Here is a 21,948-nt window from a genome sequence, read left to right as displayed (position 1 = left end):
ATTGAGGTCAGGGCTTTGTGATGGCCACTCCAATTCATTGACTTTGTTGTCCTTAAGCCATTTTGCCACAACTTTGGAAGTATGCTTGGGGTCATTGTCCATTTGGAAGACCCATTTGCAACCAAGCTTTAACTTCCTGACTGATGTCTTGAGATGTTGCTTCAATATATCCACATCATTTTACTTCTTCATGATGCCGTCTATTTTGTGAAGTGCACCAGTCCCTCCTGCAGCAATGCACCCCCACAACATGATGCTGCCACCCCGGTGCTTCATGGTTGGGATGGTGTTCTTCGGCTTGCAAGCCTCCCCCTTTTTCAGTTCTATTTTTGTTTCCTCAGACCAGAGGACATGTCTCCAAAAAGTATGATCTTTGTCCCCATGTGCAGTTGCAAACCGTAGTCTGGCTTTTTTATGGCGGTTTGGGAACAGTGGCTTCTTCCTTGCTGAGCGGCCTTTCAGGTTATGTCGATATAGGACTCGTTTTACTGTGGATATCGATACTTTTGTACCTGTTTCCTCCAGCATCTTCATCGTCCTTTGCTGTTGTTCTTGGATTGATTTGCACTTTTCGCACAAAAGTATGTTCATCTCTAGGAGACGGTATGACGGCTGCATGGTCCCATGGTGTTTATACTTGCGTGCTATTGTTTGTACAGATGGACGTGGTACCTTCAGGCGTTTGGAAATTGCTCCCAAGGATCAACCAGTCTTGTGGAGGTCTGCAATTTTTTTCTGAGGTCTTTTGATTTCCCCATGATGTCAAGCAAAGAGGCAATTAGTTTGAAGGTAGGCCTTCCAAAATACATCCAAAGGTAAACCTCCCATTGACTCAAATTATGTCAACTAGCCTATCAGAAGCTTCTAAAGCCATGACATCGTTTTATGGAATTTCCCAAGCTGTTTAAAGGCACAGTCAGCTTAGTGTATGTAAACTTCTGACCAACTGAAATTGTGATACAGTGAATTGAAATAATCTGTTCCTCAGGAGGCTGCTGATTGGAAAACGGCTCATAATAATTGCCAGAACGGTGCAAATGGCTCAACCACATGGAAACCGTGTATTTGATACCATTCCACTCCAGCCATTACCACTAGCCCAACCTGCCCAATTAAGGTGCCACCAACCTCCTGTGGTGGGTTCACAATTGTACCTTTTCTGAGATCTCTGCTAAGCAATGAGGAAAGGCGCTAACCTAATCCTAATTCCGGGGGCAACAATGGTAACTAGCTACAACTAGTACACACGTGTCCTTCGCCCCTGCCTGTTTGGCAGTGTTTTCCCGCAGCTCTGTTAATGACGGCAAGGGCAGGTATTCGGCAGGCGGGAGCGAAGGACACTGTGTGCTAGCTTAGCCAGCTAGTCCTAAATAGGACTCCGGTACACGACATGTGGGGGCGACACCATGTGCTGGTTCGCTAACTAGTAAGCTAGCATACTGTGTCGCAAGCACACATTATCGCCACCGCATGCGGTGTACCAGAGTAGTTAGCAGTAAGTGGGGACAACATTGGTAGACAGTGTCCTTTGCCCCCACCTGTCGGGCACGGTTTTCTCCGGTACACATCAGGCGGGGGTTACACAATCTGCTAGCTAACTAGCAAGCAAGCACATGGTGTCGCAGTGTTGCCTCCGTGCCTCTCCTCGCCCCAACCTGGGCTCGAACCAGGGACCCTCTGCAGACATCAACAACTGACACCCTCGAAGCATCGTTACCTATCGCTCCACAAGAGCCCTTGCAGACCAAGGGAAATGTCTACTTCAAAGACTCAGAGCGAGTGACATCACCGATTTGAAACGCTATTAGCGTGCACCCCGCTACCCATTTGACACCGGTAACACTAGCTAGTTAGCTAGCACATGGTCTCACTCCAGCCTCCCGCCTGCTGTACTAACTGGAAACGGGGCAACCGGTAGACAGTGTCCTCTTGACCCTACCTGTTGGGCACTGTTTTCCTGCAGTTCTGTTAACGACGGTGAGGGCAGGCGTGAGTGAAGGACACTCGCATAATACTTTTATTTCCCTTTTGACCCACATTCAAAATGTCACACAAGCATGAAGATGTTATGCTTGAGGGGGGACGTTGATGTAGGAACCAATGGGGTGCTCGAGGGGGGTTGTTCATGAAGGAACCAATGGGACGCTTGAGGGGTTGGGGGTGGGGCAGTCCTGCAGATGCAAGAATGCCCACATGCAGGAACGCCTCAAATTGCGGGCTGCAGTTTACACATTTGTCCGTCTTCCCTCTCTGACTGTAGGCTACTTCCGTCATTGCATGGTGTGATCATATCATATATCTAGTAAATTGATAGGGAAAGACTAGTGAGTGTACAACATAACCTCCGCTTCATGGGATGACATATATGGGCTATAAGGATTATTTATCAAACAAATGTATCATTTGATTATACATTTCATCCAGAAGCCAGCTGACACCGAACATATCCTTGTAAATGAATTTCTGTTGCAGATATAATAGATAGCTTAGGTACTGATGCATGCATCTATTGAAATGTGTTTCATGCTCGCATCCAAGTTTTCATTGGGGTAGATCAAATATACTATTATTACCCCAAATTGCCTTCCTCGAGCGAGCAAGAGAATGTAGGCAAATTTTATCAAATGGAAATGTATTCTTAGCGATGACGTGCAGGAGCTTGCAGGGATTTACTAATTAGCATTTCTGAATCCAAGAGGAAATAGAGCCAAATATATTGATAAGTCACCTTGTCTGAGAGAGATTTACATGGTTATCAAAACATCACGCCAGTGTAAGCCTACACGAAACACAGCCCTTATTTTCTAAAATTCCCTATGGGAAAAATGAATGGTGGAAAAACCATGTCCCTGTTTGGCTGCTAGGGTTTATGGGTATTATGACACCTCCACCGTGGGGCTCTATTGCGCAATATATTCCAAAATTCAAACAAAATACATCAGCGACATAATTTAGGAGATTAAGGTTGTGAGCACACTGTTTCTGATCAGATCGACAATTATCTTATAATGTATTTGTGTGGCTATGATGCCATCTTTAGAGCACAGGATTTTCTGCTTGGTTTCCAGAGCATTGAAAGAGAGATAAATAGGCTACTACCGAGGTCTGATGATGCTTCTGACAATATAGTAGGCTAAAAGGCGTGTTGTGGTGTGCAAAATTCTGATGTAGGCTATTTTGAAAACTGCAGGTGTGTTGTGTTTTATGAGCAGCCCCCTCCTGCGTGTGCTGTTGCATAAACTGGTGGCTTTTTCCTCTTTGATGGGCAGCAATCTCAGAAAAGGTCAAATTGTGAACCTGCAACCCAAAATGTATCGTATAAAATGTATATGCCATATCTCACAATTGATTGGACTTATCCAATTTAGTATTTTTGTTGTGACAGAGCGTTTATATTTTTCGTAGATAGTAGTGCAGTGAGTGGCGGGCTTATTAACCCTGCGACGACCTGGTCTCAGAGCATTTCGTATTATTCTGTACGTAATTCCGAGAAACCCAATTTAGTTTGGTATGGTTACATAAAACAGATGATTACTTAAGTCAACAACGATAGGAGGGTGGTTGGTCGGTGTGGATAAACATCTAGCAAACCCAAAGTTTTTTTTTGGTGTTGTGGAGCTGCGTGCACAATGATGAGGTCATCAGTCAGCAACGAGGAAATGTCACCATGAAATTTCTCAGAGAACAGGTTACATCCATCTGCCCAGGGATGACTTCAGTATTGTCACCATGTGACGTGACAACAGCTACATCTCATTGTGTGTGTGTGTGTGTGATGTCATATTGCTGGGTTTACCTTTAAAGCGGGAATCCTTAATTGCGGAAACTGCCACGTCAGTTTGGGATATCACAACAACAAAGTTACTGCAAACAACAAACACTGTTTTTTTTTCTCTCGAACATCATTGCATACCCAATAGAACAGCAGAACGTGTACTACAGTGGAGGCTGGTGGGAGAAGCTATAGGAGGACGGGCTCATTGTAATGTCTAGAACTGAATACATTTTTACCATATCAAACACATGAAATCATGTGTTTGACTCCATTCCACATGGACATAATATATTTCTTTAAAGCCCACACTGTCATTTGAGATTCAGGCTACTGTCTGCTGCTATGCATTTGAGTGTTCATCATATCTCACTAGTCCAATAACATACGGCTAAATGGATGGTTTTGACAGTGCAGTCCAGTGTGTGACTGTTCTGTACTGGGTTTGTGATCCCCAGATGATCGCCAGAGGGAAGAATGCCTCGGACCTCTTCCCAGCAGTGGTGAAGAATGTGGCCTGCAAGAACATCGAGGTAAGTCTTGGAGCCAGCCAGCCATCCCACATATACTGTAGCATGAAGTTGAGGTCACATATACATTTATTTTTCAGGGGGGTACCGGCATTACTTTTTTAGATCTTTGAGCCGTGCATAGGCCTATATATCAAACTGTTAATGCCTTCATTGGAGAAATTGCCTGTTATTTTCATTTTGTAAACTATCTCAAGCAGACAATGAAGCAAACAATATAGAGGCACAAGAGTAGTTGAACGCTTGGCAATGTTTAGGTTGTCTTGCATCCAGACTGAATATTGCTCTGTTTCATGTGAAACAAGGTGTGCATGCGAGGCAAATATTAAGGTGATGGTTTTTCTTATAGACTGCCTATGAATGCCAGTGAATGGCAATGAATAACAGCATAGTAGATTGATAAATGGCAGGTTTTGGGGAATATATCCAATGGTGTGTTGTACCGTCATGTCTCAAGTTCCCCCCTTTCTCTCCTCTTCCCCGACCTCTTCACTATCTCAGGTGAAGAAGCTGGTCTATGTGTACCTGGTGCGCTATGCTGAGGAGCAGCAGGATCTGGCTCTGCTCTCCATTTCAACCTTTCAGAGAGGCCTGAAGGTCAGTCACCTTGCCCATAACCACAGATCTAGCATTAGATATCCTACCCCTGATCCTAACCTTAACCATTGGAGGGAGACAAAGATATCTGACCCTGGACCTGTGGTCAGCGGCAACTTCTGTCTACTCTGGAGTAAAGGGAGTCCATTGAGTTGGGAACACGTGACATGATCCGATGGTGGTGTTATGACAAGACAAAAAGAGTTCAATTATCAAAGTCAATTATTTCTTTCTTCAGACACAGACACAGCAGGAGCAGGGGATTTCTCTCCAGCCATTTTACAATAACCATCTGTTTCACCTGCTCTCCTACTGAAGCTGAGAGGAGATTCTAGAGGAGGTTAATAAAAAAATAGCTAGGTCTCATCTCTCTCTCCCCTTTCCATTTCCAGTGTTCACCTCTTTTTTTCTTTCCCTTCCACTCTCTCTCTCTCTCTCTCTCTCTCACAGATTAATAGCCAATCGATAGTTAATTCTGAGATTAGAGTTCTTGTTTTTTTGTCACGCTATCCTCGCTGCCACACATAAGGTCCAACTTGGTCCAAAAAGCTGGAAGGTTGATACATGTAGCATATCAGTAGGTTTCTCTATGATCGATGGTCATGGTGTTTTGTTTTGTTTTTTTTGTTTGTTTGTTGTTGTTGATTTTTTACCCCCCTTTTCTCCCCAATTTCGTGGTATCCAATTGTTAGTAGCTACTATCTTGTCTCATCGCTACAACTCCTGTACGGGCTCGGGAGAGACGAAGGTTGAAAGTCATGCGTCCTCCGATACACAACCCAACCAAGCCGCACTGCTTCTTAACACAGCGCGCATCCAAGCCGGAAGCCAGCCGCACCAATGTGTCGGAGGAAACACCGTGCACCTGGCAACCTTGGTTAGCGTGCACTGCGCCCGGCCCGCCACAGGAGTCGCTGGTGCGCGATGAGACAAGGATATCCCTACCGGCCAAACCCTCCCTAACCCGGACAACGCTATGCCAATTGTGCGTCGCCCCACGGACCTCCCGGTCGCGGCCGGTTACGACAGAGCCTGGGCGCGAACCCAGAGTCTCTGGTGGCACAGCTGGCGCTGCAGTACAGCACCCTTAACCACTGTGCCACCCGGGAGGCCGGTCACACTTCACTGAATTCACACTGGACCTACAGAGCCTCCCAGCAGTAAATAATAACCATATGTATAATAAAGGAAGTAATTGAGTTAATTGAGTCATAACATTTCTCTCTCTCTCTCTGTCTCTGTCTCCCTCTCTCTGTTTCTCGCTGTCTCTCTCTCTGTCTGTCTTTCTAGGACCCTAACCAGTTGATTCGGGCCAGTGCTCTGCGTGTGCTCTCCAGCATCAGAGTCACCATTATTGTCCCTATCATGATGCTGGCCATCAAAGAGGCTGCCTCTGACATGTCCCCCTATGTGAGGAAGACGGCAGCTCACGCCATCCCCAAACTCTACAGGTATAACATGGGGGGGGGGTGTCTGTACGAAAGAGATATAGACAGAAAGAGAGAGATAGAATCCAGCTCCTTGACTTCCTGACACATGTCTGTTGTCTCCCCTCAGCTTGGACCCAGAGCAGAAGGACTGTCTGATTGAGGTCATTGAGAAGCTCCTGGCTGATAAAACCACAGTAGGTTAAATATTTCCCGTTAGCCAACTCTGTACGCTCTTTACAAGGGAAACTATGACTGAAAACTTAAGCTAAGTTAAACCCATATTCTGCTTTGGCCTATTGGTGGCATTACAGGCTTGCGTGAATGGTACCATATCAGGTTGTGTTAAGTGTGAAAATGATACTGATGTGCCAATTTTCATGCCTCTGCCAATCCAACATATGGCCATTTTTTGAGCTTAAGGTATCTACAGGACTTAGAGAATTTCTCTCCCTCTGACTGTGCCTGCAGCTAGTGGCAGGTAGTGTTGTCATGGCCTTTGAGGAGGTGTGTCCTGAGCGCATAGACCTGATCCATAAGAACTACCGTAAACTGTGTAACCTGCTGATCGACGTGGAGGAGTGGGGTCAGGTGGTCATCATCAACATGCTCACTCGCTACGCCCGGACGCAGTTCCTCAACCCCAACATGAACGTGAGTACAGCAGGTCCCCACATACTGTGTCTTCGTGGTTGTGTGTTTGTTTGTGTGTGGGTGTGCGTGTGTGTGTGTCTGTGTTACTCCACTCATCCCTCCCTCTCTCTATAGGAATCCCTGTTGGAGGAGGGTGGTGGAGAGAAGGCCTTCTATGGCTCTGATAATGATGATGACACCGATGATGAGGAAGACAAAGAGGAGAAGGAGAAGAAGAAGACTGAGGCGACTGCCATTGTCAAGAGGAAGCCTTACGTCATGGACCCAGACCACCGGCTACTGCTGAGGAATACCAAGCCCCTACTGCAGAGTCGAAATGCAGCAGTGAGTATAATACAACTATTACTACTGCTACGACTTCTACTACTACCAGTACTACTACTACTACTACTATTCTAATGATTATTTGTCTCTTCTTCCTTCTCTCTTCTCTCTAGGTGGTGATGGCTGTGGCTCAGCTATATTTCCACCTGGCACCCAAAGCGGAGGTAGGCGTCATTGCCAAGGCTCTGGTGCGCCTCATGAGGAGTCACAGGTCAGTGACGCCTTTCTTTCCTATTGTCTTCCCAGAGATGGAGTCATTGTACCCGACGTGTTGCCATGAACTCTCTATACTCAGTACAGCGTCGTCATGCTATATGACGTGAGACAGTGCTCTCTTTCCATTAGAGAAACTCAACACCCTGTTCTAAATTTGTTAGAGAATTATCTTATCTACTACATTGTCATAACTTCTATGGTTATATTAGTGTCATTCATTTACATAGGTAGAGTTTTAATTTGACCAGTTTCTCACAGCAGCGAAATAATCCTGCAGCAACAGGGAATGGGAATCATTATGTGGAAAATAATTAATGTACATTTTTGTAGGGGTTAATCCCTTTTTCAGAGCAAATCAAGTCTGATATTTTAGAGGAAATTACTAACTTTAGAAGCCTTGTTAAACCTTGAATAAGCTACAAGTTTGTATTTCACACAACAGGGTGATCAAATTAAGATCCCACACCTGTGAATTAGACTTTTTATATTGTTTGAATATTATTAATATAACTCTAATCTAGAGTCCACATGAATGGGGCCATAGACAAGAACAGGCACAAACAGTAAACAATGTCACAAAAAGCAAGGAAATTGTTGTCTCTCATCCTGGCTGTCTAGCACCTGCTCTTTAGTTTATTTCTGGTGTTGTGGAGCTGCGTGCACAGTGATGAGGTCATCAGTCAGCAACGAGGAAATGTCACCATGAAATTGCTCAGAGAACAGGTTACATCCATCTGCCCAGGGATGACTTCAGTATTGTCACCATGTGACGTGACAACAGCTACATCTCAGTGTGTTTGTGTGTGGAGAGGCAGCTGCATGTAATTAATTATATTAATGTTCTCTCTCGCTCCCTGCCCCCCCCTTTCTATCCCCATGTAGTGAAGTGCAATATGTCGTCCTTCAGAATGTGGCAACAATGTCCATCAAGAGAAGGGTGAGTCATAGCTTCAACAATATCTCCAAAGGGTGCAAAAAGGGGTATTGAATGGTAAAATTGATTCCAAATTGTTTAGGGGCTGATTGTTTGGAACCGAGGAGGTACTGCATGGGGTCTGCAGCACAATCTAAAATTGTACATGTTATTTGTCTCTGTGTTTCCCAGGGGATGTTTGAGCCCTATCTGAAGAGTTTCTACATCCGCTCCACAGACCCAACCCAGATTAAAGTCCTCAAGGTGACCAAACACGTCTCACATTGACATCCTTTCGTGTTACAGTATGCTGCAACACGTTGACATTTCAGAACTTTAATTATAGTCTTGATTGTTTTGTCAGCTGGAGGTTTTGACCAATTTGGCCAACGAGACAAATATATCCACCATCCTGAGAGAATTTCAGGTATAGTAAAAATGGTTAAGACTTCTGGTTAGCTTGACTGCCATTTGTGATAAGGATGATCATTTGTTTTGCTTTCCTGTGTGTTTGGATACATTTGTCGCTAGGGGTACATGGCGGTACAGTACACGTCTGTCTACAGTGGGTTAACTTCCTTCCATGTTTTCTCTCTGGCAGACGTACATTAAAAGCAATGATAAGGACTTTGTGGCAGCCACCATCCAAGCCATCGGCCGCTGTGCCACCAACATTGGGGAGGTGAGGGACACCTGTCTCAACGGCCTGGTGCAGCTGCTCTCCAACCGCGATGGTGAGTAGACGTCTTCCCGTTCCGACACGCGTGACATTTTTGCATTATCATTGAGACTTCTTTTATACCCCTCCATAGTTTGGCAATAGTCCAGATGCAGGTCTATTCATGCAATGCAGCCCTCAGGGCCGCACCACTAGGTCCATACATAGCTGCCACCGTTAATGAACAGCGAGAGTATGCAAGATGTCAGTTAACAGTTAAAAAGGAAAAGAGCACAAAAAAATAAGTGAAAAACAAGTCGATCGACGGTCTTAATAATTCGGCATTCATCCCCGTGATTTAATTTCTTCTTCTTACAGTAAGTATTAACAGTTGAACAGGGGGATGTTGTTGTTTTTTTCCACTTTGACCATGAAACTAAAACGGATCTTAACACTGTTATACTCATTTCAATCAAATATTTATGATTGTACATTTTCGTAGTCTCAGAGAAAAGGTCAGTCTCTCCATCACCAAGATCTCACGTATCACATCTGTACAATCATCGACAGGGCTTTCTTACTTGCTGCTAGAAGTATCCCAATCAAGTGTTTGCCTAAAGCATCGCTGAGATCAAATGTAATGCACCCTAAATACAGGACCTCCCCTCTGAATGGGACATCAACCCTAAATACGGCTTCCATTCCTTTATGGACATCCTGCCAGTATGGAACAAGCTTCGGGCATTCCCAAAATATGTGTTAATGGTTTGCTTCAATAGGCCCTCATAATCTCCAACACTCCATTCCATTACCCTGAGTGTTAAAGAACGGCATCATATTTTTCCATCCAAATTCCCCACAAGTCAAATAGCTTGTTGATTTCCATTGTAATTGGCATAGGGTTTCCCACTCATCCACAGAAATGACCATGTTACCCTCCCTTTCCCATTTCTCCTTTTATATACACAGTATAGTGTGTTTTCAGATTTGTACTTTAAGAAGTCATTGTATAGTCTGGAGATAGTTTTGCTGCATGTTTCCGATTTATAAGCAGATATTAATATTTGAATATGGCATGTTCTATAGTCTCAGAGTCCTCCACCTTTTATGATTTCATCAAATCGGTGACATATTTTGAGATATTAATGGAAATCGTCACGTTCTAATCCTTGGCTCTCTCTTAATACTTGGAAGCTTTGAAGTGCCCCCTTGTGTACTAAATTGCAGTAGACTGAGAGGCCTCTTGTTGCCCATCCTTTAAACTGGTTATCTCATATATCTTCTCTCCTCCCACCATATCCATCACTTTAATGTTGTAATTCTGTCTAATCCATTGACTCAGGGGTTCTATAAATAGGGCGAAGAGGAGGGGCGAGGCCAGGCATCCCTGTGTCAAACCCTGTTCTTATACAAACTGGTTTGAGAGGTCACCATTGATTTTAATTCTTGCTAATGGTCTATCATATAATGCCTGAAAGGCTTTAATAATGTCCTAACTGAATAGATAAAGGCCCATCTGACAGGATCAAAAGCCTTCTCAGCATCTAGGCCCAATGCAATGGCTTCTACCTTATTCTTTTGGAAATGTATCATCGTTTGTAATGTTCGTGTAATATTGTACTGAGTGTGTCTGTCGGATAAAGCCTGTCTGGTCTAAGTGAATGAGCTCTGGTAAGATATTTTCTATTTTTCTAGTTAGAATAGATGTGTATAGTTTTAATGCAAATTTAGGACCGAGATCCACGAGGGGATCTAACCTTTCTGAAATGCCCAGTTACAGGCTGCAAGTAAACTTGGGATAATCTATTCTCTAAATGATTTCTACCATTCAGAGGTGAAACCGTCCGTACCCAAGGATTTGTTTGCTTTGGTACCAGTAATAGCTGTATTTAATTCCTCTGTGGTCATTTCTGAGCTTAACATCTCATTCTGTTCTTCAATGATGGTGGGTCCTGTAAGATCAGTGAGTAAGAAAATGTGTCTATTTGTAAGTCATTGTCAAAGTGTGATTGGAAGTGTAGGTTTCTGTACAGTATTTCAAAGCTCTCTTGTATCCCTTCTACTTTATGTTGAATCATTTTGGTTCGTGGGTTCCTTATCTTGTAGACAGTTATATCTGCTTCCCCCATAAGGAAATTAAGCAACCATTTCCCCATAAGGACCTTTTAGCTCAGCCCATTATATTTTCCGCAAATTAGACTTTTTGATTCGATTTTCTTTCTTTCTTTATCTCTCTCATTAACCCACGCAACATACATATGAATTGTCACTAATTGGCCCAGGGGGGGGTGCTGAATCATTTGTGGGAGACTGTTGCCCTGTTATTTTTTCAGTCTATAGTCTAATAGTTTCACTTACTGCCTACTTCATAGTACCTCTGTTGTAGGAATATACTTTTTATTTTCTTCTTGGAAGTACATTTTCTTCCATTTTATTCTTCATCTTTTTCATTTCTTGTTTCAGCTTGTTTTAACTGAGATTGCAGTTTATTAAGTTTCTCTCGTCTATTGTTCTTTAAAAGAGATGTAGAGGCGATCATTTCCCACCTCATTACAGCTTTGCATACATCCCAGAGCACAGTCGGTGACACCACACCGTTGTCATTCTGTTCCAAATAGGTTTAAATGTCCAGATTCATTTGTACCTTCATCTGTGGGTTATTCAAAATACTTGAGTTCAACCTCCGGAGGGTCGATCTTGGTCTATTATTCAAACACATGGACAAACACTGAGTATACTAAACATTAGGAACACCTTCCTAATATTGAGTTGCACCCCCCATGGATGCTGACCCATGTTGACGCCAACAGTTGTATCTTGTCCTCTGGGTGGTAGAAAATTCTTGATACACACAGGAAAATGTTGAGCGTGGAAATACCAGCAGCGTTGCAGATCTTGATGCAAGCTGGTGCGCCTGGCACCTACTACCCATACCCCGTTCAAAGGCACAATGCATTCGGAAAGTATTCAGACCCCTTGACCTTTTCCACATTTTGTTACGTTACAGCCTTATTCTAAAATGGATTCAATTGTATTTCCTCCTGAATCATTATACACACAATACCCCATCATTTTTTTTTGTGCAAATTTATTAAAAATGAAAACGTAAATACAACATTTACGTAAGTTTTCAGAACCTTTACTCCTGTACTTTGTTGAAGCACCTTTGGCAGCGATTACAGCCTTGAGTCTTCTTGGGTATGACGCTACAATTTGGCACACCTGTATTTGGGGAGTTTCTCCCATTCTTCTCTGCAGATCCTCTCAAGCTCTGTCAGGTTGGATGGGGAGCATCACTGCACAGCTATTTTCAGGTCTCTCAAGAGATGTTTGATCAGGTTCAAGTCCGGACTCTGGCTGGGCCCCTCAAGGACATTCAGAGACTTGTTCCGAAGCCACTCATGTGTTGTCTTGGCTGTGTACTTAGGGTCGTTATCCTGTTGGAAGGTGAACCTTCGCCCCCAGTCTGAGAATCGATAAGGTGCATTTTGGCGAACTCCAAGCAAGCTGTCATGTGCCTTTTACTGAGGAGTGGCTTTCGTCTGGCCATTCTACCATAAAGGCCTGATTGGTGGAGTGCTGCAGAGATAGTTGTCCATCTGGAAGGTTCTCCCATCTCCACAGAAAACCTTTGGATCTCTGTCAGAGTGACCATCGGGTTCTTGGTCACCTCCCTGACCAAGGCCCTTCTCCCCCGATTGCTCAGTTTGGCCGGGCGCCCAGCTCTAGGAAGAGTCTTGGTGGTTCTAAACTTCTTCCATTTACAAATGATGGAGGACACTGTGTTCTTGTCTTGCAGACATTTTTTTGGTACCATTCCCCAGATCTGTGTCTCGACTCAATTCTGTCTCTGAGCTCTGTGGACAATTCCTTCGACCTCATGGCTTGGTTGTTGCTCTAACATGCACTGTCAACTGTGGGACCTTATAGAGACAGGTGTGTGCCTTTCCAAATCATGTCCAATCAATTCAATTTACCACGGGTGGACTCCAAGTTGTAGAAACATCTAAATACTTATGTAAACAAGGTATTTTTTTATTGAAAATGTTCCTATATCATATTCCTCAATTATGTGCCTATCTTTACTAAAGGTAAAGATACAGTGAATCCTATTGTAAACTGAAGAAAAGGGGAAGAAAAGCAAGTACAGTCACGGCTGGTAAACATCTTTTTTTAAGTATTGATTTTCTTACAAATGGGTTTTGGCTGTGTTGGGGTCATTCCTGTTGAGTCAAGTTTTGGGTTTGAACGTACGTTCATGTCGCCTCCACATATCAGGATTCCCTGTGCTTCAGCTGACATCATATCAAACATTTCCTCTCAACGACCCATGTGATATAACAAAAGTTCAATGAAGGTTGTGAAATATCAGCATGAACATGTGTCGGTTGCAGAGTTAGTAGTGGCTGAGTCGGTGGTGGTGATTAAGAAGCTGTTGCAGATGCAGCCCGAGCAGCACAGTGACATCATCAAGCACATGGCCAAACTCACTGACAACATCCAGGTACGTGGACGTAGGCCTCTGATCTTAACTTTGACCCCATAGTGTAACGACATGAGGTGCTCGTTTTCTTGTCATAATTCATGTTTTTTTAAAGCATATTTGTCCCCAAACCTTCACAACAGTCCTGCTTGGTTGTGCCGTCAGTTTTTTTGAGTAAGCAACAAATAGGCACTTTTGTTGAAAAAATGAAATGTTAATTGTATTGTGTTACAATTGTATTGTATTATGATTGTATTTCAGGAATTGTAACATATGACTGAGAGCCAGAGCTAGCTCTTCCAGTTTCTCCACTTGACCCAGCCTGTTTGCATGCCCAATGTTCATGCGCTGTCTGCCTACACAGGTGCCCATGGCACGGGCCAGTATCCTGTGGTTGATCGGGGAGTACTGCGAGCACGTTCCCAAGATCGCTCCGGATGTCCTGAGGAAGATGGCCAAGACCTTCACCAACGAGGAAGACATCGTCAAGCTGCAGATCATCAACCTGGCTGCCAAACTCTACCTGACCAACTCCAAACAGGTGATGCAGTTATAATGCATTTAGGACTTGTGATGAGCATGTATGACCCCGTTATAATGTGTTATAACCATCTCCTGGCTGCCAAACTCTACCTGACCAACTCCAAACAGGTGATGCAGTTATAATGCATTTAGGACTTGTGATGAGCATGTATGACCCCGTTATAATGTGTTATAACCATCTCCTGGCTGACCAACTCTACCTGGCCAACTCCGAACAGGTGCCAGCATCTACACTGAATAAAAATATAAACACAACATGTAAAATGTTTCATGAGGTGAAATGAAAGATCCTAGAAATGTTCTATACATGTAAAAAGCTTACATCTCTCAAATGTTGTCCACAAATTTGTTTATGTCTCTGTTAGTGAGCATTTCTCTTTTGCCAAGATAATCCATCCACATGACAGGTGTGGCATATCAAGGAGCTGATTAAACAGCATGATCATTACACAGGTGCACCTTGTGCTGGGGACAATAAAAGGCCACTCTAAAATGTGCAGTTTTGTCACACAACACAATCCTACAGATGTCTCAAGTTTTGAGGGAGCGTGCAATTGGCATGCTGACTGCAGGAATGTCCAACAGAGCTTTTTGTCAGAGAATTGAATGTTAATTTCTCTACCATAAGCTGCCTCCCACGTCGTTTAAGAGAATTTGGCAGGACGTCCAACCAGCCTCGCAACCGCAGACCACGTGTATGGTGTTGTGTGGGCAAGCGGTTTGCTGATGTCAACATTGAGGGCCCCATGATAGGGTTATGGTATGTGCCAGCATAAGCAACGGAAAACGAACACAATTGCATTTTATCGATGGCAATTTGAATGCACAGAGATATCTTGAGGCCCATTCTCGTGCCATTCAGCTGCCGCCATCACCTCATGTTTCAGCATATGAGAATAAGACAGGCACAGCACTAGGCTATATTTTCCATTTGTCTTTATTCCCCCTTCTATCCCATGGTTCTCTAGGGAACAGCTGGTACAGCAGCTTGTATTTGTAAAGCCTTTACCAAAACACTTTAGTATGGCCACGTCCTTTAGCTCCCCAGCTTCGCAGCAGTGTCTTGTATTAAACCCTTTCCCAAGATGGCAGAGAAGCAAGTAATGTTGTTCTCATTTTACTGCACAAGCAGGCTTACTCCCTTTTTGGATAAAAACACTTCCATCTCACCATTAAAGCATATTTTCCATAGGTAGGGAGTGATTTAGACTTCCAGCATGATTCATTATGGTACAGCCAAGGCTCTTGTACAGTCGTTACAATGTCTATGGGACTTCCACCAATGATCCACTGGTATGATACAGTCATCCCTATGGCACTGTCCACAGTGTTGAAATATCTCTCTCTCTGTGTCTCTCTCTCTGTGTCTCTAGCACCAAGCTGTCACCTCCCTCCAGTTGAAAGTAACATTCTCTCTCTTTTCCTCTCCTCCCACACTCCCTCCTCCCTTGTTCCTCTCTTCCCTCAGACAAAACTGCTCACTCAGTACGTGCTGAACCTGGCCAAGTACGACCAGAACTATGACATTCGAGACCGGGCACGCTTCATCCGCCAGCTCATCGTGCCCACTGACAAGAGTGGTGCCCTCAGCAAGTATGCCAAGAAGCTGTTCCTGGCCCTTAAGCCTGCGCCTGTCCTCGAATCTCCATTTAAAGGTGTCTTTCATCAGATGTTCTTTTTTTACTAGCCTGGTCCCAGATCAGTTTGTGCTCTACTGCCAACGTCTATGGCGATAATGACTGCAGAGTTGGCAAGATGGCACAACCAGATCTGAGACCAGGGACTCAGATCTGAGTCTCTTGCTATTTCTGCTTCTGTTTTGTGTTGTCAGACATGAGCCTTTTAAAATAAATTGTAAAATTCAATTCATACCATAGAGGTACAATATAGTAATGTTTTATGTAATTCTGTGGATCTTACTGTCTTTTTTTCTCTGTGTTTTCCAGATCGAGACCACTTCCAGCTGGGCTCGTTGTCCCACCTACTGAATGCCAAGGCCGGCGGCTACCAGGTGCTGCCTGACTGGCCCGAGGCCGCCCCAGACCCCTCTGTGCGCAACGTGGAGGTGAAGGAGTCTGTGCGTGCAGTGGAAACAGTAACAGCCAGAGACAGGGGGCCTCTAGGGGCACCCCAAAACCCGAGGGGGGCCCGAGGGGCGCTCCTCTAGTTGGGCAATGCCTTGGAGGGGGCGCAGCACCACCACCAAATTGCAGTAGCACCCAGACACTGACATATAACACTGACTTCATTAATCATGACCACCTGCCAGTCATTCACTGGTCACTCACTGTTCATTAGCATAACGTCATCCACGTATGCACTACGCACATCCCTATTGTCTCCCATGCATTGTCAATGGGATGCTGCTTCCGCATATACTGCCAGTGGTGCCAGAATGTGTCCTGAAAAGGTTAATTCTGTTTTAGTCAAGTTCAAGGACCCAGATGCTTGAACTGTATGGTTGCCATATTATCTGCCCAGTAAACATGATTACGTAACAGCTAATAACGTAACAGAATGAATCTGAAATTGACTGGGCAACAGGAATGACCTGTCCCAGTGTGAACTCCGATCAACTGGTAACAGAGTGGAATATTGTTATGCTAATGGCAGCTGAGGCTAGTTAGCTATCACACCTGAGCACACACTAGTGAAATTGGGAAATCCCTGTCAGGTGTCCGCTAGTAAACTCTAACTGGCCTAGCTGTGGCCTACTTGCCAAGTTTATCCAATACCATGCTACCCATTAGACCCCTTGCTCCTCTGGCCTCTATAGGGTAACAAACACTCAATCACCCACACCCCCACCCTCTTTGGTGATATCTCACCTGCTTGAGCCAATGGCACATGGCATAAGGGGGTTGAAGGGTACCTTCTAGCAATGCAGCTCAGCTTGGAACACACAGAAAAGAGGGAAAACAGGGTCTTATTCATTTTACAACGGAAAACGATAACAAGCGTTTATTGGACAACTCCAAGTAGTTTTCTTCTGTTTGATGCCTAATGAAAACAACCCAGCAAATGTACTGTTACTAAAACACACCACACAGACTCAAATAACCGCCATGCAGTAATGTCTCACCTAAACACCTCTAATTACCCAAACCACAGAGGCTCCCATTTTTTCCACATTATCATTCCATGTGCCATCGGTTCATTTTCAACGATATGTGCCAAAGGCTGACATCAAATCAATATCCTTAAGTCTCGCTCCTTACGTCCAAATCCGCCTACAGAAACCTTTAAAACAATGTTTTTGTTGCGCTGGAGGAGAGACTTGAATTCTTGATTTGGTTTGCTTGTTCCATTGGTTTATCGTTGCTCCGTGAACTGTTTGTTTGTTTTAACAATGTCTTTTCATTCCCCATGATTCTGCATGAATGTGTCATTCATGACCAAAGAAGATTTCCAGACGAGTTCACATGTGGATTTGTATCTGGTAACTTTTGACCCCATGACCTCTCTCTCTGCCCTCGGTCCGCAGATAGAGGAGGTCATAACCAGCAGTGAGGGGCGGATCGGCTTGCTTGGAGACACGCGAGAGGTGCCTCCCGTTTGAGAGTGCAGTGTATTTCTGCTGACTGCCCTACTCTCTCTCTAATTTCTCTGTACCACTCAAACAGGGCACTTCAGTGACTTAAAGAGAGAGTTCATCCAAATGACTAATTCCAGACACTTGAAGGGGTAGTTTGCCCAAATAACTAGTTGATCTTATCGTATGGATAATCTAGCTACACTAGAAAAAAAGGTGCTAAGTAGAACCATCTCTGGGTTTTTGATTTGTCCCCATAGGGGAACCCTATTTGGTGCTGGGTAGAACCCTTTGCAGAGGATTCTATCCAGTGGTGGAAAAAGTACCCAATTATCATACTTGAGTGAAAGTAAAAATACCTTTGTCGTGTCATGACTATCATTAATGTGTTTGACTGTTATTTTATAAAATAATTACATACCACGTTCAATTATTACGCAATTAAATTAATCATATAACAATTCATTAAGTAGTAATCTGGGGCACCACGGGAAAAGTTATTTAACAAGTTACTATCTCCTGACTAAACTCTAAAGATATCAATATCTCTTACATCAGTCACAGTCAATATTCTTGGATATCTGCATGAACCCTAGCATAAATGATGAATCAGCGATATACAAATTGGCGTAATTATTTATTTACTAACTAACTATATAATCATACAGAAATACATAAACACACAGTATAGTTATTGTTTACTACTAACACAATGCAATGAAAGGTCCCTAGTGGACTAAACCGATATGACGGTTTGTTACACAAAATGGCGGATTCAAAAGAGAAGGAAAGGGAAAAACAAAGTAATTCCACAATTGTACATACAGTTGAATAATACTTAAACAGCTGCAGACTGAATGTTCCTGTGTTGTCGTCTTCTTCTTCTTCTTCGAGAGAGAGTTTCTAACCATTTCGTATCTTTCAGCTCACGCTGTCAGTCACGCTGGTCTAATGTAGAGTCTAACCATTTTACACGCCTGTAGCAACCCAGCAATGTACTATATCTAGAGATTTAAATTCCTACCATTTCAACGTGCAGCCACGCTCCACGTTTTTCTGGTCTCATAGATTCTAAACATTTGTGACGTCCGGTTCAACACCGTCCACCTGCTTGGTCTGATACAGTGGGGCAAAAAAGTATTTAGTCAGCCACCAATTGTGCAAGTTCTCCCACTTAAAAAGATGAGAGGCCTGTAATTTTCATCATAGGTACACTTCAACTATGACAGACAAAATTAGAAGAAAAAAATCCAGAAAATCACATTGTAGGATTTTTAATTAATTTATTTGCAAATGATGGTGGAAAATAAGTATTTGGTCACCTACAAACAAGCAAGATTTCTGGCTCTCACAGACCTGTAACTTCTTCTTTAAGAGGCTCCTCTGTCCTCCACTCGTTACCTGTATTAATGGCACCTGTTTGAACTTGTTATCAGTATAAAAGACACCTGTCCACAACCTCAAACAGTCACACTCCAAACTCCACTATGGCCAAGACCAAAGAGCTGTCAAAGGACACCAGAAACAAAATTGTAGACATGCACCAGGCTGGGAAGACTGAATCTGCAATAGGTAAGCAGCTTGGTTTGAAGAAATCAACTGTGGGAGTAATTATTAGGAAATGGAAGACATACAAGACCACTGATAATCTCCCTCGATCTGGGGCTCCACGCAAGATCTCACCCCGTGGGGTCAAAATGATTACAAGAACGGTGAGCAAAAATCCCAGAACCACACGGGGGACCTAGTGAATGACCTGCAGAGAGCTGGGACCAAAGTAACAAAGCCTACCATCAGTAACACACTACGCCGCCAGGGACTCAAATCCTGCAGTGCCAGACGTGTCCCCCTGCTTAAGCCAGTACATGTCCAGGCCCGTCTGAAGTTTGCTAGAGAGCATTTGGATGATCCAGAAGAAGATTGGGAGAATGTCATATGGTCAGATGAAACCAAAATATAACTTTTTGGTAAAAACTCAACTCGTCGTGTTTGGAGGACAAAGAATGCTGAGTTGCACCCAAAGAACACCATACCTACTGTGAAGCATGGGGGTGGAAACATCATGCTTTGGGGCTGTTTTTCTGCAAAGGGACCAGGACGACTGATCCGTGTAAAGGAAAGAATGAATGGGGCCATGTATCGTGAGATTTTGAGTGAAAACCTCCTTCCATCAGCAAGGGCATTGAAGATGAAACGTGGATGGGTCTTTCAGCATGACAATGATCCCAAACACACCGCCCGGGCAACGAAGGAGTGGCTTCGTAAGAAGCATTTCAAGGTCCTGGAGTGGCCTAGCCAGTCTCCAGATCTCAACCCCATAGAAAATCTTTGGAGGGAGTTGAAAGTCTGTGTTGTCCAGCAACAGCCCCAAAACATCACTGCTCTAGAGGAGATCTGCATGGAGGAATGGGCCAAAATACCAACAACAGTGTGTGAAAAACTTGTGAAGACTTACAGAAAACATTTGACCTTTGTCATTGCCAACAAAGGGTATATAACAAAGTATTGAGATAAACTTTTGTTATTGAGCAAATACTTATTTTCCACCATAATTTGCAAATAAATTCATTAAAAATCCTACAATGTGATTTTCTGGATTTTTTTTCTCATTTTGTTTGTCATAGTTGAAGTGTACCTATGATGACAATTACAGGCCTCTCTCATCTTTTTAAGTGGGAGAACTTGCACAATTGGTGGCTGACTAAATACTTTTTTGCCCCACTGTATGTTAATTTTCACGAGGGGTTTTATGCACTCTGGCAAAGGGGGCGTTCCATGACGCCGACATAATGTCTTTGCCCACGTGGGTGTGGTCACTGACTGGTTAAGACTTTATATGAAAAACAATTTTTTCATTTAGAAGGCTAACATCATTATTCTTTAAATACACACAGACCATTCCCAATGTTTGGATTACAGAAATATTGTTAATTATCCAGCCTTTTTGATCTCCTTGAAACAAAAGGTTTCATTCCCCTCAATCCTGTTTCTACAAGGTATTTACGAGCGTCATAAAATGGCCAACGTCACCCCTCTCCCCCTCTGCGGGAGAGAGAGGGCGCTGTAGAGCGGACCCACAGTAACCTGATCCTTCGATCCTCACAGGAGAGTCATGACACCTTAATAGAAAATGCCTCAAGTAAAAGTGAAATTCACCTAGTAAAATACTGTAATTATGAAAAATATATAAACGCAACATGTAAATGCAATAAAAGGCCACTCTAATGTGCAGGTTTGTCACACAACACAATGCCACAGATTGCAATTGGCAGTACGTCCAACCAGCCGCTCAACAGGAGACCATGTGTATTGCGTTGTGTGGGGAACCGGTTTGCTCAACATTTTGAACAAAGTACCCCATGGTGGCGGTGGGGTAGGCATAAGCTATAGACAACTAAAATAATTGCGTTTTATCAATGGCAACTTGAATGCACAGAAATACCATGATGAGATCCTGAGGCCCATTGTGAGGCACATTTCTTTTAAGGTGTTTGTGAACAAAAGATGCATATCTGTATTCCCAGTCATGTGAAATCCATAGATTAGGGTCTAATTAATTTATTTCAATTGACTGATTTCCTTTATATGAACTGTAACTCAGTCAAATTTTGGAATTGTTGCATGATACGTTTTCTATTTTTATTTGGTTATCTATTTAGCAGTCATATGGCTTGGGGGTAGAAGCTGTTCAGGGTCCTGTTGGTTCCAGACTTGTTGCATTGTTAACGCTTGCCGTGCGGTAGCAGAGTGTAGTCTTTGACAATTTTTAGGGATTTCCTCTGACACCACCTGTTATAGAGGTCCTAGATGGCAGGGAGCTTGGCCCCAGTGATGTACTGGGCCATATGCACTACCCTCTGTAGCCCCTTGTGGTCGAAGCCAAGCAGTTGCCATACCAAGCAGTGTTGCAGCCAGTCAAGATGCTCTCAGTAATGCAGCTATAGAATCTTTTTTTATTTACCCCTTTTTATCCCCAATTTATTGGTATCCAATTGGTAGTTACAGTCTTGCCCCATCGCTGCAACTCCCGTACGGACTTGGGTGAGGCGACGGTCAAGAGTCGTGCGTCCTCCGAAACAACCTTATAGACTGTCTCACCGTCGTCGGTGATCAGGCCTACCACTGTCTTGTCGTCAGCAAACTTAATTATGGTTTTGGAGTTGTGTGCGGCCACGCAGTTGTGGGTGAACAGGGAGTACAGGGGGGACTAAGCATGCACCCCTGAGGGGCCACATGTTAAAGGTTCAGCATGGCGAATGTGATGGTCCAGGTTGCAGAGGGAGGTGTTCAGTCCCAGGG

General features: G+C 43.8%; 1 protein-coding gene across 11 annotated transcripts in view; it reads left to right on the top strand.

Annotated features, from left to right (window-relative positions):
* The window catches only part of LOC112218315 (adaptor related protein complex 3 subunit beta 2), an 89,913-nt gene that overhangs the window by 44,608 nt on the left and 23,357 nt on the right, over positions 1-21,948 (top strand). For 8 of the 11 annotated variants that reach the window (XM_024379007.2, XM_024379009.2, XM_024379011.2 and 5 more), the window contains exons 3-17: positions 4,231-4,305; positions 4,804-4,899; positions 6,190-6,350; positions 6,457-6,523; positions 6,798-6,980; positions 7,095-7,304; positions 7,418-7,515; positions 8,403-8,457; positions 8,626-8,697; positions 8,798-8,860; positions 9,035-9,167; positions 13,486-13,595; positions 13,939-14,115; positions 15,586-15,772; positions 16,064-16,182. In XM_024379007.2, coding sequence (XP_024234775.2) covers positions 4,231-4,305; positions 4,804-4,899; positions 6,190-6,350; positions 6,457-6,523; positions 6,798-6,980; positions 7,095-7,304; positions 7,418-7,515; positions 8,403-8,457; positions 8,626-8,697; positions 8,798-8,860; positions 9,035-9,167; positions 13,486-13,595; positions 13,939-14,115; positions 15,586-15,772; positions 16,064-16,182 — 1,806 coding nt within the window. Of the gene's footprint in view, positions 1-4,230; positions 4,306-4,803; positions 4,900-6,189; positions 6,351-6,456; positions 6,524-6,797; positions 6,981-7,094; positions 7,305-7,417; positions 7,516-8,402; positions 8,458-8,625; positions 8,698-8,797; positions 8,861-9,034; positions 9,168-13,485; positions 13,596-13,938; positions 14,116-15,585; positions 15,773-16,063; positions 16,195-21,948 lie in introns of all 11 variants that reach the window. The other 3 variants (XM_024379008.2, XM_024379010.2, XM_024379003.2) reach the window with 1 other exon arrangement.

The sequence above is a fragment of the Oncorhynchus tshawytscha genome, linkage group LG19 (genome assembly GCF_018296145.1).
Source record: "Oncorhynchus tshawytscha isolate Ot180627B linkage group LG19, Otsh_v2.0, whole genome shotgun sequence".
NCBI classification, from domain to species: domain Eukaryota; kingdom Metazoa; phylum Chordata; class Actinopteri; order Salmoniformes; family Salmonidae; genus Oncorhynchus; species Oncorhynchus tshawytscha.
This window is presented reverse-complemented; position numbering and strand designations above follow the sequence as displayed.